The sequence below is a fragment of the Aspergillus pseudoviridinutans genome (genome assembly GCF_018340605.1).
Source record: "Aspergillus pseudoviridinutans IFM 55266 DNA, scaffold_2, whole genome shotgun sequence".
In the NCBI taxonomy this organism is placed as follows: domain Eukaryota; kingdom Fungi; phylum Ascomycota; class Eurotiomycetes; order Eurotiales; family Aspergillaceae; genus Aspergillus; species Aspergillus pseudoviridinutans.
The window spans coordinates 1,229,222-1,244,727 of record NW_025091282.1 but is presented as its reverse complement, the minus strand read 5'-3'; the positions used below and the strand labels follow the sequence as shown (position 1 = coordinate 1,244,727).

General features: G+C 50.8%; 4 protein-coding genes across 4 annotated transcripts; 1 reads left to right on the top strand and 3 right to left on the bottom strand.

Moving 5' to 3' along the window:
- Positions 1-63: 63 nt before the first annotated feature.
- On the bottom strand, positions 64-3,409 carry Asppvi_002490 (Sfi1 family protein; the record flags this gene model as incomplete). Its single annotated transcript, XM_043298472.1, has 2 exons — positions 64-3,266; positions 3,346-3,409. 2 exons carry the CDS (start codon positions 3,407-3,409, stop codon positions 64-66), a joined length of 3,267 nt encoding a protein of 1,088 aa, XP_043154407.1.
- An 859-nt stretch (positions 3,410-4,268) lies between these two features.
- On the bottom strand, positions 4,269-7,565 carry Asppvi_002489 (isoleucine--tRNA ligase ILS1; the record flags this gene model as incomplete). Its single annotated transcript, XM_043298471.1, has 2 exons — positions 4,269-7,073; positions 7,137-7,565. 2 exons carry the CDS (start codon positions 7,563-7,565, stop codon positions 4,269-4,271), a joined length of 3,234 nt encoding a protein of 1,077 aa, XP_043154406.1.
- Positions 7,566-7,885: 320 nt separating this feature from the next.
- On the bottom strand, positions 7,886-11,327 carry Asppvi_002488 (putative intracellular protein transport protein (UsoA); the record flags this gene model as incomplete). Its single annotated transcript, XM_043298470.1, has 6 exons — positions 7,886-7,966; positions 8,021-10,120; positions 10,169-10,632; positions 10,700-10,895; positions 10,946-10,996; positions 11,052-11,327. The coding sequence occupies 6 exons, from the start codon at positions 11,325-11,327 to the stop codon at positions 7,886-7,888; spliced, it is 3,168 nt and encodes a 1,055-aa protein (XP_043154405.1).
- A 514-nt stretch (positions 11,328-11,841) lies between these two features.
- rat1 (5'->3' exoribonculease Dhp1) lies at positions 11,842-15,250 on the top strand (the record flags this gene model as incomplete). The annotated part of the gene is made up of 5 exons (XM_043298469.1): positions 11,842-12,148; positions 12,210-12,487; positions 12,536-12,661; positions 12,717-14,533; positions 14,599-15,250. 5 exons carry the CDS (start codon positions 11,842-11,844, stop codon positions 15,248-15,250), a joined length of 3,180 nt encoding a protein of 1,059 aa, XP_043154404.1.
- Between the last annotated feature and the right edge of the window lie 256 nt (positions 15,251-15,506).

The window sequence follows — 15,506 nt, the reverse complement described above, 5'->3', positions numbered from 1 at the left end:
GAATCAAAACACAAAGCATATACACGAACAAAAGCTCCAACTTCTCCAGAGGCAGATAATATCTCAAGGACGTCGATTTCCCGAGCCTCGACCGTCAGTCGGCGACTCAGGAGCTTGATCGACAAATCGCACACTTGTGCCTAAGCCGTTGCCCCGGCCACTGCGATTCCGGAAGCTTGAACCAGTCCGCGTGCCCATAGCCTCGGCACGCAACAATCGACTGGCAAACGGCGTATACAAAGGTGTCGCAGGGGTTGTAGAAATTTGCGTGAGCGCTTTGGCTCGCGCGGCTCGCTTGGACGGGGAGATCATGTAGTTAGGGGTGGTAAGCGGAGTTGCTGAGCGAACTTGGGACTCGGTACCGAAATCGCTCAGCTTGAATGGAGTCTCAGTTTGATACCAAGGATCAAAAATGGGCTCGTCTGTCCCGTTCGTGAGTGCACCGTCAAAAACTCGTGCAGGAGTCTTCAATGGCCCCGGAATGTCTCGAGCTTCCAGTCTTATCCTGGCCTTCTCTAACCAATGGCGGAACATGCTTCTTGCATGCTTTCTCAAATTGCGTTCGCGCATGGAATTTGCAGTCTCGAAATAGCTTTTGATCTGAAAGATGCGAAGGCTGAGTTTGCGAAGCTGGCCGTTTGTGCGACCCAAGCTGTGCAGGCGATACACGTCATTCGCTTGTTGCTTCAGGTCGCGATACTTGGCGGATGATTCCCTCCAGCGTGTCAGTTGGCCTCGAGCAACCTGGCGGGCGTACAAGACCTCTGCTTCTTCGTAGTCCTGTACTCTTTTATCTGTCGATTCGCGCCATGTCTGCACATATTCTGCTGCGATAACCAAAGTCTTGCTCCGACAAAGGGCTATCGCTTGCTGCTCTAATTCTGCTACATGCCGAGCTCTCGACTGCCAGTGGGTCAGCGCTTTGAGGGCAAGATTGATCTTGATCTTTCGCCGCATCTTGGCATAGGCTTCCTGGCGGCGGCGCTTGGCGGAGTCCAATGTAGCCTTGTGCCACTTTTTGATCGTTCTGGTCGCTAGGAAGTAATACCGTGCGTCGCGAGCCCACCCCTCCAATTTCGTCATGTGTTGGTGTTTCGAGTACCAGGCCACGAGCGATTCCTGCTGAAGGCGCGGCGCATAGAATTCAGCCGCAGCCACTTCGCGTTGGCGCTGAAGCGCAAGCTGTTCCCGCCAGCAGATGAACTTTGATCGGAGAACTTCTTCGTTGCGGTACTCCTCATGTACATCGGCATGGTGCAAGAGACGTGTATAAGTGTCACGCACGTTTGTCACAAACCTAGCGAACACATCGCGCGTGATTCGTTGATCGCGAATCCTTTGCATCAACCGAAATCGTTCTGCGAGAATCCACTTGTACATGATTTCCATCTTCATGCGCTCTTCTATCCGCGCAGTCAGAGCCTGACATCGAAGTAGATCATTCCAAGCGGTCCATGAATTGCGCATAACCCTTAGTCGATCCACCTCTTTCGCTTCTCTGAGCATTCGGAGCCGTTTGGCCCATTGCGAGAATGCCGTTTGGGTAATATTTTTATCTATCGTCGCGGAGACACGAGAAGCAATTGGGCGTAATCGAGCCTCGACCCTCCATTCCTCGAGCTTTTCCTGCAGGACTTGCTTGCGATCCATGGATATAGCGTCCTTTTCTGCGGCAACAACGGCTTTGGATCTCTGATACCATAGCTGCCAAGCGGTCGTAGTAGCAGCATGCTTATTCTTTGCGTCTATCTCTTGAATACGCTCCCTATTCATGCGGAACTTTCGCAGCCAGTAAAGCAGGGAACGTCGCTTGAGGCGATGGTCATACCACTGGGGGGCCCGCCGATCACAGAAACTCCAGAACCATTGCCAGTAGACCGCATGTGTCAGTTTTTTGTTATGGACAGCCACTGCTTTTTGCTCCATTTCCTTCGCTTCTCGAGTCTTGCTTCGCCAGGCATTAAACGGTCTTCGCAGCGCGAATCGCTGAGCTTTCAGCTCATTGACAGCTGTGATTTCACGCCAAGCGTTGAAATACTTGACACGGAGAATATGTCGTCGGGCAGCTGACGTTTTTGCAACTTCGTCAGAGGCGATTTGCGCCCAATGCGTGAAAGCCTTGGTCATAAGATATAGATCTCTGGCGCGTCCAGCACGCTCTTCGAGATGTTTAAAAAATCTCTCCGTCTGAGCAACCCGGCGTTTATCTTGGATAATTGTACGCCACGTCTCAAAAGCTTGCCGTAGGAGGGTTATCCTGTCGCGATTGATCGCGACCACTTCCATATTTCGGTGACTCTGTTGCGTCTGGACCGCCTTCTTCAACCACTGCGTCAGAATGCGCCGAGCGATTGCGCGCTGACGATACATATTGAAGGTCGAAGCATCGCGCAGCAAATCGGAGAGTGATGGTCTATAAAGCATCTCTGGGGGTACCTCCTTTTTCTCGAACGAGTTGTGCGCGTCCTCCTGCGAGAATGTAGTAGACCCCTTACTGTCTTCATCCGAGGCTATGGAGCTTGAGGCGCGGGCAGCCCGGGACCGTGACCTCGATCGCGAAGCTTCTGCCATTCTCTCAGAACGATCTCGGTCAACCGCAGATCTGGCATCTTTGCCAACAAAAGTTGGTGTTTCATCCCGCCTCTCCTCCTTAGAAGCCAGCTCTTCCATTCGGCGCATCAACTTACGCCCCACGTCCACAAATTGAGCCATCAATTGAGTCCTGTCAGGAGAGGTCCGTTGTTTCTCGGCCCGGACCGGTGTCGGCTCAGGGAATTCAGTCTTCCCTGTCTGCAGACGCGACATGGAGGAACGCGAGCTCGGGCGGTTGACGAAGCTTCTTTGCGTAATATCTTCACCCACATCATACATAGAGTTGAAGGATGCCCGCCTACGGCGCCTTGTCTGCGTGGTGTCCTCTCTTGACGTCGTATCGCGATCAACCCTCCTATTGCGCAACCCTTCAATTGAGGGTTCTTTGTCCTCATATGTATCATTCGTCTCGGTGAAGGTATCATCGCCTCCAAATTCAATGACGATACCCATTTGGCGAAGAAGATTCTCAAACTTTTCGAAGAGAGAATCGCCTACGACTTCTTTGCTTCCCATCTTGAAGAGGAAGCGCAGACAGGCATGGCCTGGATCCGCGTCCACTTCATGCTCGGCAATGACCTCATCGTACGCTTTGAACAACGCCCTGAAGGGAAGTCGGTTGGCATCCGGATCCAGCTCCGCGCGGATAACGATCTGATACAAGAGACCGACATCTATACACAGGAAAGACAGAGATTAGGCAAAGAACTCGAATAGCAGAATCGCGACATGTCAGTGATCGAAGTTGCCTACCTTCGTCTGAGAGCGACGGATTTTCAAAGGATAAAGCTTTACGCTGAGGGGGATTCGGAGGCATCGAAAAGTCCGCGACCTAAGGCGCGTTTTTCGCAGATCGGTCATGGAGGCGGACAACGAAATCATGCATTGCGGGACGCAAAGGTGACGGTAGAACAAAGATCCGCAGTGATCCAATGCTCGAAAACCAAAACCCAAGAAATCCAGAAAAATAGTATGTCCGGCTATGCAGAGCGTCGAGACAAGGACTCAGAGAACCCCAGCTTTGTCCCAGAACTCGACTTGTTTTGTTCGTGTCGCGCAGATGGGAATGCGTACGTCATGTGATTGGCGCTGCTTATGTAATGAGTTGCCCTGGGGCCGGCCCATGGCTCTGAATTGCATCACCAGAAGAGAGAAGCTGCAGAGAAATCAGTTGCAGTATCACACCAAAAATGCCATCAACAAGGGTCAGGCCCATTGAGAAGTTTGCCAAAGCTGCTTCTAAGTGCTCTGCAGAGGTATGTTCATGTTCGCCGCTTTGCTCTTACTGTTGGTGTGCAAGCTAATCAGTCCTCAGGCAGCCACATATGGCAAATGCATTGTTGCTGACTACAATGCAGTGCACAAGGACATGTGTGCTAAGGAGTTTATGAAGCTAAAAGATTGCTTTTTGGTATGCTGTTCAGAAGCTATGGTTGATGCAGCTTACTGATGAAGTTATAGGCGGCATCCAAGAAGGTATGAGGTTGTCGAGGTCGAAATATTTGTCGGGAAATTGCACCAGGCCAGACGTACAGAGGGGCTTCCTGGAACTGAAGAAGTGATTGCTACGATTCCAGATAGAACCAAGATATTCGTAAACATAATTCATCTCTAGACTTTAATCTAAGATCTTGACTATTTCCATGCAGCATATCTCAATACACATTGGCCCGAAGCTACAGCTTGAGCAACCGCAACAGGAAAGTTGCCTTTTGAACTTCCTGCTCCTCCTCCATGATAAGAGTTTCCTTGTCTCCGCTGGGGACCTTGCCATCAACCACGGCAACCTGTTCCAGGGGCCTGCGGACAGCCTTTTCAATGGCCTTGGCTTGCGTCTCGAAAGCCTCGTTGATACCAACACTGTCGGGATCAGAGAGAATGGCATATTCCATTCTCACATCATCGGTAGGGACCAAACCGGCCTTCTTACGCAGACGCTGAAGACGGTTGATGATCTCTCGACCTAATCCTTGTTGGGCCAATTCGGGGTATAGGTTGGCGTCAAGGATAGTCAGCAGATCAGCATCAGCATTAGGTTCCATTCCCTCAGATGCAACATCCTCCTTGAGACCACGCTTCACGACAAGGTCACCCTCGACGAGCTCGATACCGTCAACAAGAATCTTCTTTTCAGCAACAAACTTCTTCACGTCATCACTTGTGAGGGATGGCAATGCCTTCTTAACCTTCTGGGCGTCCTTCTTCAGCTTCTTGCCCAGGGTAGGCCAATCGGCACTAACGCTGTACTGAACATTGTACTTGGCCTCGTCGGACGACAAGACAAGCTCAAGGACGTTCAACTCCTCCAGGATGTAGCCTTCCAAGGACTTCACATCGTCCAAGTATTGCTGATCCTGGTGGATCACAACCAAAGTCTTCAGAGGCGACTTCAAGCCGATGGAGCGGCGCTCACGGGAGACACGGGCCATCTCGATGACCTTCTGCATCCGTGCCACCCGTCTCTCGACAACCTCATCGAACAGTTCCTCGCGCACTTCGGGGAAGGGAAGGAAGTGGACACTTCGGCTGTCTTCGCCACGGAGCGCCTCGGGGATGTGGGGAAGTAGCTTCTGGTAAATGGTGTCGGTGATGAATGGTGTGAAGGGAGCAAGACCTCTGACTAGGGTATAGAGAACCTCGAAGAGGGTGTTCAGCGCATGCAGAGTATCATCAATGCCGTTCTCGCCCTTAAGACGCTTGCGGTTGAATCTGATGTACCAGTTGGTTGTGTTGTCAATCAACTCAAGCAACCGAGGAACTACAGTGTACAAACGGTATCCAGCCATCTCCTCGTTTACAAATTTCAGTAAACTTTGGCAGCTGGCCAGGATCCAGCGGTCCATCACGTTGGTGTTTGTGGTTTCGGCCTTGGGGTCAAAGACAAAGTCAACACTGTTGTTCTTCTTGAACAGAGCTGCCTGGCCCTCGAAGAACTTGTAGCTGTTCCACAAGGGGAGGAGAACCTTGGCGACGATCTCCTTCACGCCAGATTCTTTGAATCTGAGCGGCTCGGCTCGCACGACAGGAGAGTTAATCAAATAGAGTCGAAGCGCATCAGAACCGTAGCGCTGCATGATCAGCGTCGGATCAGGGTAGTTCTTCAATCTCTTCGACATCTTCTTTCCGTCCTCAGCAAGAACAATTCCGTTCACAACGCAGTTCTTAAAGGGCAGGGTGCCGAAGAGATGTGTTCCCAGTACAGTCAAAGTGTAGAACCAACCACGCGTCTGATCGAGACCCTCGGCGATGAAATCACCAGGGAAGCTCTTCTCAAATTGCTCCTTGTTCTCAAAGGGATAATGCTGGGATGCGTATGGCATGCTACCCGATTCGAACCAGCAGTCAAACACCTCGCTGACGCGTCGGAGGACACCCTTGCCCTGCTTACTTGGGATAGTGATCTTGTCCACCTTGTCACGATGAAGGTCAGTGATTTCTCCTTCATAGCCACTCAGCTGCTTGAGCTCCTCGACACTTCCTACAGCCACAACTTCCTTGAAGTCGTCGCTGACCCACAATGGAAGCGGTGTTCCCCAGAAGCGGTTTCTTGAAATGTTCCAATCCCGAGCATTCTGAATCCAGCTGGCGAAACGCCTGTCTTTGACGAAAGAAGGAACCCAGTGCGAGTCTTCAATACCCTGAAGCATTTGGGGAATGATGGGGCCGATCTTGACAAACCAAGAGGGCACAGCGCGATAGATAAGAGGAGTATCAGAACGCCAGCAGAAGGGATAGCTGTGAGTAATCTGGCTGTCGACGATCAGACGGCCGATGCCCTTGAGATGCTTAATGATGGCCTTATCGGCAGCTTTGACATGCTGACCAACAAAATCACGAACTTCCGCGGTGAAGCAGCCCTTCTCATCGACAGGATTGGGCGGCAGACGTGTTTCGCTGATAACACCGCTTTCCATAGCAACGTTGTAATCCTCCTCACCAAAGGCCGGTGACTGATGGACGATACCGGTACCATCCTCAGCGGACACGTACTCCCCATTTATCACACGGAAACCGTACTCCTTGAACTCCTCATAGAAATAATCGAAGAGCGGCTGGTATTTCCAGTTCTTCATGTCCACACCCTTGAAACGATCCACAATCTTAAACTTGGCCTTCTTAGGGTCCTTGTAGAGTGTGCGAAGGAGGGATTCGAGAAGGATGTAGTGCTTCTTGGAGGCTTCATCGAAAATCTTAATGTACTCAAAACCAGGATTGACGGCGAGGGCGACGTTAGAAGGCAGGGTCCAGGGCGTGGTCGTCCATGCGAGAAGGCAGGTCTCAGGGTCATCTACCAGAGGAAATGATACAACTACTGCAGGGTCCTGCACATCTTTGTAGTTTTGTTGCGCTTCGAAGTTACTCAAGGGGGTATTGAGTGCGGTCGAGTAAGGCATGACACGGTAGCCACGGTAGACGAGTCCTTTGTCGAACAGCTGCTTAAAAACCCACCATACCGATTCCATGAAACTGGCATTCATGGTCTAATCCCGTCAGTACAAATTGAGGCGATACGTATCCGCACCAGCATCAGCGGAGCAACGTACCTTGTAGTCATTGTCAAAGTCAATCCAGCGGCCGAGTCTCTCAATGGTCTCGCGCCATTCAGACGCGAATCTCATGACAATAGCTCTGCACTCCTCATTGTACTTTTCAATGCCGAATTTTTCGACGGCCTCCAAGCCCGACATGCCGAGCTTCTTGTCGATTTCGTACTCAATGGGGACACCGTGTGTATCCCAACCGAACCGTCTCTCGACATAGTGACCCTTCATGGACCAGTATCGAGGGATAATATCCTTGATAGTCGAGGCGAGCAAATGACCATAGTGAGGAAGGCCCGTCGCGAATGGAGGGCCATCGTAGAAAGTGTAGGGCTTGCGACCACGGGATAGCTCGACTTGCCTCCCGAAGGCGTTGATCTCCCTCCACCTCTTGAGGATGATCTCTTCCTCAGCCGGAAAATCAATGGACATGACGGGCGAGGGGACAGTCGTGAGGTAATGGCTGTCGGTGCGATCTGTGGCCGGGAACGAGGGATGGGTCGCGGGGTAGATAAAAAAAGATAAATGTAGGGCGGCAATGACTCACGCCCCGCGAGCCGATTTTCTGCCAAGGCTTCTTGCCCTACCGCCCTTAAGCATGATTATTACAGAGACACAGCACAAGGGCAGGCTAGAATATCGCTACCTAATGGCAATATATGCTGGCGGATGGTATCTAGTTATTTTTACAGGATGAGTTGAAAGCTAGCTCGCATGGGATCGCAGTTCATCCTGTATGGACACTACGAACCTCATTCTTCCTCCTCGGCCTCGTCCTCGTCTTCATCATCTTCGGCCTCAGACACGTCTTGTCCAAGATCTTTGAGGCGTTTCTGGAAAGGTGATTACTTAGTGATTGGTCCGATTTCAAGTAGCTGGTGACTCACCTTATCTTGATTTCTCTTCGCTTCCAAATCCCCAAACACTATCAGGAGATCTTCGAGTTCGGACTGCGCTGCTTTGCGAGCTTCCTCCTTCTCCTCAACCTCAGCCTTGGTCTTTTCAAGTTGTGCCTGGACCTCCTTGACCGTTTCAGCAGATCTAAGAGCATCTGCTTCAGCTTTTTCTGCCTTGCTCTCAGCCTGCTTGACCCGCATTTCCAGCTCTGAGAGCTTAGATGAGTAGTCGTCGTCAACAGCCTGGAGATCTTTCTTGGACTTTTCCGTACCAGAGTCGAGTTCTGACTGTAACGTTTGAGCCTTGGCTCTAAGGCCACTAAGTTCATTTTCATGTTCCTGTTTGGCTGTGTCAAGTTGGGACTGTAAGGTCTGAGCCTTCGCTCTAAGGTCAACAAGCTCAGACTCGTGTCCGTCTTTGGCTTTGTCAAGTTCAGACTGTAGCCTCTGAATCGTGTCGCTGAGGTTAGAGACCTGGTCGGCATGCTTCGCCTTGTTTTCGTCTAGTTCTGAGCGCAGACTTTGGATTGTGCTTTCAAGGTCTGCTACCTGAGCCCAATGCTGTCCTTTGCTTTGGTCCGCTTCTGATCTCAACGTTTGAATTGTCGATTGTAAGGTGCTAATTTCGCCTGCACTTTGTTCCCTGACGCGGGTAAGCTCCAATTCTAGCGATTGAAGTTTCTTCTGGAGATCAGCGACTTCGGCATCGTGCAACTTCTTGGCTTTCTGGCTTCTCCTCTCGTATTCAGCGGAGGTTTCCTTGAGCTGGTTGTCGATAGCTCGAAGTTGATCATCATGCAGTTTCAGCAATTCGTTCTTGGCATGTTTGTGTTGTTCTTCCAACCTCGCCAACTCTTGTTCATGATTTCGTTGCAATGATTCGTTAATCTGCCGTATTTTGGAAGCCTCAGAGCTGCTCAAGTCCTTGGACTTTCTGTGTTCGAGCTGCTCTTGCTCAAGTTGGTTTCGCAAATTGACTAAGTCGGATTCGAGCTTCTGCACAGCTTGGCTTCGTTCTTCGAGCTCAGCCCTGAGCGAATCAACCAGTTCTCGCGAAACTCCCCGCTGAATGCCATTTGTGATGACTGATATCTCAAGCCCCGGTTCGCGATCAATAGCCCGAATCAACCGGCTGAAGTTATCTTTAAGGAATTCAATGAACGTCCTGTCAAAGAAAATATCAGGTAGTCCCGCGTCAAACTGTCCTCCCACCGTCTGCGGCAAGACCTCGAAGTCCCGGACCATGGGCGATTCTCTGAAGCGAGTGATCTTGTCAATATACTGCTCTCTGCCTAGCTGCTCAAGTAATAACTTGTGCAATGTAGCCCGAGGGATAGGCGAGTCCTTCGTGGAAAACTCGTAGATGATTCCGAGTAAGATCGTGGTCAGGCCGGGCACGATTACGTTGGAGACACCCCGATGCTTAGTTTCTTGCAATAAGCTTTGAACGCTGCTGCCCTCTCCAAGAAAGTCATTGACAGCATCTGGCTCTTCGAAGAGCCACCCGCACAGCAACATCAAATAGCCTACCGTGATTCTCTCGTCGTCGCCCCTTTTCATTCCTGTGATTAGGTTTCCCAGAACTGTTTGGATGCAGGTGATTACTTCTTCACCGCTCTCAGCGTCGCCCTCAGTCACTTGCATGGCTGTCGCTTTTGCCTCGGCATTATCAAACAGCAAGTGGAACATTAAGACAGATGCAATCCACACCTGATAAGGATCGGAATTTCCTCGAGCATCCGGCGGGACGAGCAGAACAGTCATGATATTCGGGATTAGATCCTGCCCGCTGAGATGTCCATCAATCGCTCTCCGCAACACGTGAACGCGAATTCCCGGATGATTCGCAAAGAATGCCTTGATGCACTCGCTTGCGGCCAGCCGGGCATCAAGTACCTGTATTGGGGCGGGTTCAAGACTCAGTTTAAGCAATGCTTCGATGACGTTGACGCGCTGAACACCGTTGGCGACTTTATCCCCATTGACAACGCCGTCTTGGCTAGGCTGTCGGCCCCAGAAGACCTCAATGTCCCCGAATCTCTCCTGCAGGGACGAATTTCCGCGGATCAAATCGGCGCATGTAGCCAACGCCTAGATAGGTCAATCGATGAGTCGTATTGAGACCTCAAAGGCACTAACCTTGGATGTCACGTTGACATTGAATCTCTGGCCGAAGGCCGCGCTCAATATTTGCTCCATCACACCATTGTTCCAGAAAGCCATCTGATTGGCGGGAGTGTTGATCCCGCCCTTAACGAGGAACAGCTGGACGATAACTAGTAAGCCCCAGATATTCTTATCGCGCTGAGCATGCGTCCATTGGGGAACGTCCTCAGTTGGATCCTCGTCTTTGTTGACATCGGCTAGGAGTTTTGCCAATCTCTTCACGCAGCCGGTCTCTCGGAAGTATGACTGGTTTGATATATTGAGGCGTAGAAGATTGGCCAGCAAAGATAGACAATCCTCCACGACCTCTAATCCATGCGTCAAACCACCTTCATTCTCGATGAGGGACAATACGAGGTCAAAGGCATTTTCGAAGGCCACGAGTTTCTGAAATTCTTCCGAGGCAGGGGTCAAGGCAATGAGTAAAAGTAGTGCTTCTGTAAAAAGCGAAAGCACAGTCAATCATTCGAGCATTAGAGAAAGTCCAATTTCGGTGTAGCTTACCATTACGTATTGGTTCCCTGCTATCGCCCAGAGCACCAACAAGCCTGGGGATACCCAGCGGCGCAGTTAGTATACATTCCTGTGTTCTTTCTGGCCGGGCACTTGAGATCTGGAACATCAACTGCAGCGAATACAGGCGAGAGTAGAAGTCCCGCGTATCGAGAAGATCGAGAAGTGCGGTGATATTGTCTTGTCGCTTTCGCCTCATTAGCTACATATAACCTTCGTACCTTCGCCGGTAAATACCTGAGTGAACTCATCCGCAAGCCACAGAGCTATCTCATCAGACGCTTCGGGCTGTGAGAGCTATCTATCAGCAAGTTCTATCAACGGACGAAGACAATCAACGCACACTGCTCTCATCTGGGGAGAATAACATCAACAAGGTCTCCAAGACCACCTTGATCGTGTCCACATCTTCTCGGTCATTTCTTAGGCTGTTGATCAATGGTCGTAGCGCTCCAGATGCAACAGAGGCTGGATAAAGCTTTGAGAAGCTCCTTAGTCCCTGTATGGCCGCGCGTCGATCCTCCAGTAAAGTCGCACTTTGGAGTCTACTGCTCAGGGTGTTGATTGTGTCCGTTGCCGTTTGTTTGGCCGGCGCCTGTGATTCGAGGATTCGGAACATCGCAATGAATTGATCGTAATATCATGGTTACCGCCGGCCGAGGGCGTAGCAATATTTAGGCATTGAATAGTCCGACAAAATAAGATTCACAATTTCAAGTGGGTTGTCATCACCGCAATACTGATGTTATTCTGGGATAACAGCTGTCTAGTGGCTCGAACAATCAATGCCAAGGGGCCGCTAAACTCCGGAACCGCGACAAGAAAAGCGCCGAAATCCCGCCTTCATCTTATCGCAGAGACTTTCAGACAACCATCCTTTCACTGACGCACGATTTGCTAGGAGCTTGTCTTCGCATACTGTACTAGTATCAGATGTTGGACGCCTGATCTTGAATGCGACGTCTTTAAACGAGGATAAAGCTACATATTGTCCCGGTCGTTACTGATCTGCAACAAGGAGAGGCTAGTGTCAAGAAGCTGATGGAGCGGATCAGGGACTCATTAATCTGATCCTTTCTACTTCATAAATTTACATTTGATCTCATTCATAGCCATAATTTACTCTCGCCACCATGGGTGTTCCGGCATTGTTTCGATGGCTCTCCAACAAATACCCCAAGATCATCTCCTCGGTCATTGAAGAGTTGCCCTATGAAGTCAACGGCGAAGAAGTTCCCGTTGACACTACTAAACCAAACCCCAATGGAGAGGAGATGGATAACCTCTACTTGGACATGAATGGTATCGTCCATCCATGTACCCATCCTGAGGGCAAGCCGCCACCGGCGAATGAGCAGGAGATGATGGTGGAAATCTTCAAGTACACTGACCGCGTCGTGAACATGGTCCGTCCGAGGAAGCTTCTGATGATCGCTGTTGGTATGTGACCAGGCCGTTCTGATTCTCTTTGATTTTCTACTAACGTCTGTCACTCCTACAGATGGTGTCGCGCCGCGAGCCAAGATGAACCAGCAACGAGCACGTCGATTCCGATCGGCCCAAGAGGCGAAAGAGGCGGATGAAAAGAAGGAGGAGTTTCGCAAAATGCTCGCTAAGCAGAACGGCAACAAAATGGACGAAGAGATACAGGAAGAGGTTGTGAAGAAAACATGGGATAGCAATGTCATTACTCCAGGAACGCCGTTCATGGACATTCTCGCTGCATCTCTTCGCTACTGGATTGCTTACAAGTTGAATACCGACCCAGCTTGGGAGAAGGTACGATATTTCGGCGGGTCTAATGCAAATGCATGCTAACTACTATAGCTTAAAATCATTATCTCGGATGCGACTGTACCCGGAGAGGGCGAGCACAAGATCATGGAATTTATCCGATCACAAAGGGCGGCACCCGAGCACGACCCGAACACTCGTCACGTTATCTACGGATTGGTGAGTTGTACACTTCGCATTAGCCGATGCATGCCGCTGACGATATGTCTTGTAGGACGCCGATTTGATCATGCTGGGTCTCGCTACCCATGAACCCCATTTCAGAGTATTGCGTGAAGACGTCTTCTTCCAGGAGTCTCGGGCACGAACCTGCAATCTCTGCGGTCAACAAGGTCACAAGGCAGAGGAGTGCAGGGGTCAGGCGAAGGAGAAGAATGGAGAATTTGATGAAAAGCAAAAAGGTTCCTCTCTCAAACCATTCATCTGGCTCCATGTTTCAATCCTCAGAGAGTATCTCGCTGCCGAGCTGTATGTGCCGCAACAACCATTCCCCTTTGACCTCGAACGGGCTTTGGATGATTGGGTCTTCATGTGCTTCTTTGTAGGAAATGACTTCCTGCCTCACCTACCGTCATTAGACATCCGTGAGAATGGTATAGATACTCTGATTGCAATCTGGCGCGATAACATTCCCGTCATGGGCGGGTACCTGACCGAGGACGGACATGTCGATTTGAAGCGGGCTCAGCTCATCCTGCAAGGACTCGCAAAGCAGGAAGATGCCATCTTCCGGCGCCGTAGACAAGCAGAGGAAAGAAAGCTCGCCAACGAGAAAAGACGGAAACAGGAAGCAAAGGCTCGTGACGAAGAACGAGCCAGGAAGCGACGAAGAAGCTCCCCCACTTACGACCCCATGGACTCGCCCGTCAGTCGCCGTACTCCCCGAGGCGGTGATGGAGCGGCGCCGAATCAACTGGAGCTGATCACCCCTGGTCGAGGAGAATTGTCTCGACAGACAAGGGAACTCACTCACACTATGGTAGTCAATCGCGGAGCTGTTTATCGGGCCAACATGGCAAATAAGAGCGCAGCTGCCGTCTTGAAGAGCAAGCTGATGCAGGGCTCTCAAAGTGATCAGAATGTTGAGGAGAAATCTGAGGAGGCCACGTCAAACAACGGTGAGCCTTCACAGGATCAGACTGATCAGACGGATCAGACGGAGCAAACTTCGCCATCGGTCCTTGGCAAGAGAAAGGCCGATCTCGTGGAAGAGGACGCGGAAGCAGGAACACCAGGCAGAGACTCGCCTGCTGTGCCTGTTGCTGCCAAGGAGGACGAGCTGCCTCCCGACACCGTTCGCCTGTGGGAGGAAGGATACGCCGACCGGTATTACGAGCAGAAGTTTGGTGTCGACCCCCAGAACAAGGAGTTCCGCCATAAGGTTGCGCGGGCATACGCGGAGGGTCTTGCATGGGTTCTGCTGTATTATTTCCAAGGATGCCCGTCCTGGACTTGGTACTATCCATATCATTACGCACCCTTCGCCGCAGACTTTGTGGACATTGGCGATATGGAGATAAACTTCGACAAGGGAGTGCCATTCAGACCATTTGAACAGTTGATGGGAGTTCTCCCAGCGTCCTCCAATCACGCTATTCCTGAAGTTTTCCACGACCTTATGAGCAATCCAGAGAGTGAGATCATTGATTTCTATCCGGAGGATTTTGCTGTGGATTTGAACGGCAAGAAGTTCGCTTGGCAGGGCGTCATTCTACTGCCCTTCATTGATGAGAAGCGGCTTCTCGCCGCCATGGAAAAGAAATACCCACTTCTCACTGAAGACGAAAAGCTCCGCAACAGCGTGGGACAAGAGGTGTTGTTGCTTTCCGAAGCTCATCCATTGTATCAAGACCTGGTGGCCAATTTTTATTCGAAGAAGCAGGGCGTCCAGAAGTACAAGTTGAACATGCGTATAAGTGACGGTTTGGCGGGCAAGGTCGAGCGTAATGAGGCCTATATTCCTCATAGCTCGCTGTCATCGTCACTCGAGGAATTTGGCATGCCGAGTTTGGAGGATGATCGGTCCTTGACGTGAGTCTCACTTCCGTTGTCTCATCTCTTTTTACACCTGACTAACGTCGAGATTTTTACCCTAGTGTAAACTATGAAATCCCAAAGTCAATCCACGTTCACAAGTCCATGCTTCTTCGAGGAGTCAAATTCAACCCTCCGGCATTGGATAACGCAGATATCCAAGCAGTCAAGCACAAGGCTCAGAACTCCGGAAGATCGTACGGCGGTGCCCCTTTGCGCGGCGGGCATAGAGGCGGACGTATCAACTATGCAAGCGACAGGCCTAATCCTTTCGCTGCGCATCTCGACCCTGGTTTCGTACCGCCCGTTCCTGGTAATGTTGGTGGCGGTCCTATGATGCCTTCGGGCTGGGTCCCACCAGTTCCTGGGTCCACTGGCTTCTCCAGAGGCCCTCCCCCTCCTCCACATGGAGGAATGTCTGGTTCGCATCATCGACCTCCATACGGGCAAGGACCCGGTCAGTACCAAGGCACTCATGGCCAGGGCGACCATTATGGTCAGAGCCAGCAAGGATACTATAATCAGTCGTCATATTACAACCAGTCCAATCAATATAATGGCAGGTCCTCCGACCACGGTGGTAGCGGAGGATACAGAGGCGGCGGAGGATACCAGCGTGGAGGTAACTCTCGTGGAGGCGGTTATCGCGATCAGCGCCAGTATAACCAAGACCAATACTCCTCCAGAAACTCAGGTGGATACGGTCGTTACTGAGATCTGATTCGGTGGCTTTTCTACGTCTATGAGTCTCACGACTACCTTATCCGATGAGGTACCTTTCGGTGACCGCGGATTTGGCTGCAACACACAACTGGGACACGGAGTTCAGCTGGCGGAATGGGAAAGAAATTACTTAGTATCAATACATTAAAAAATACTTTTGGCAGCAATTGGAAACCTGTCATTTTTGCACGCCTCTTATCTCACTGCGTCCTTGTGAATTAATTATAAGTATGAGTATAAATAATAG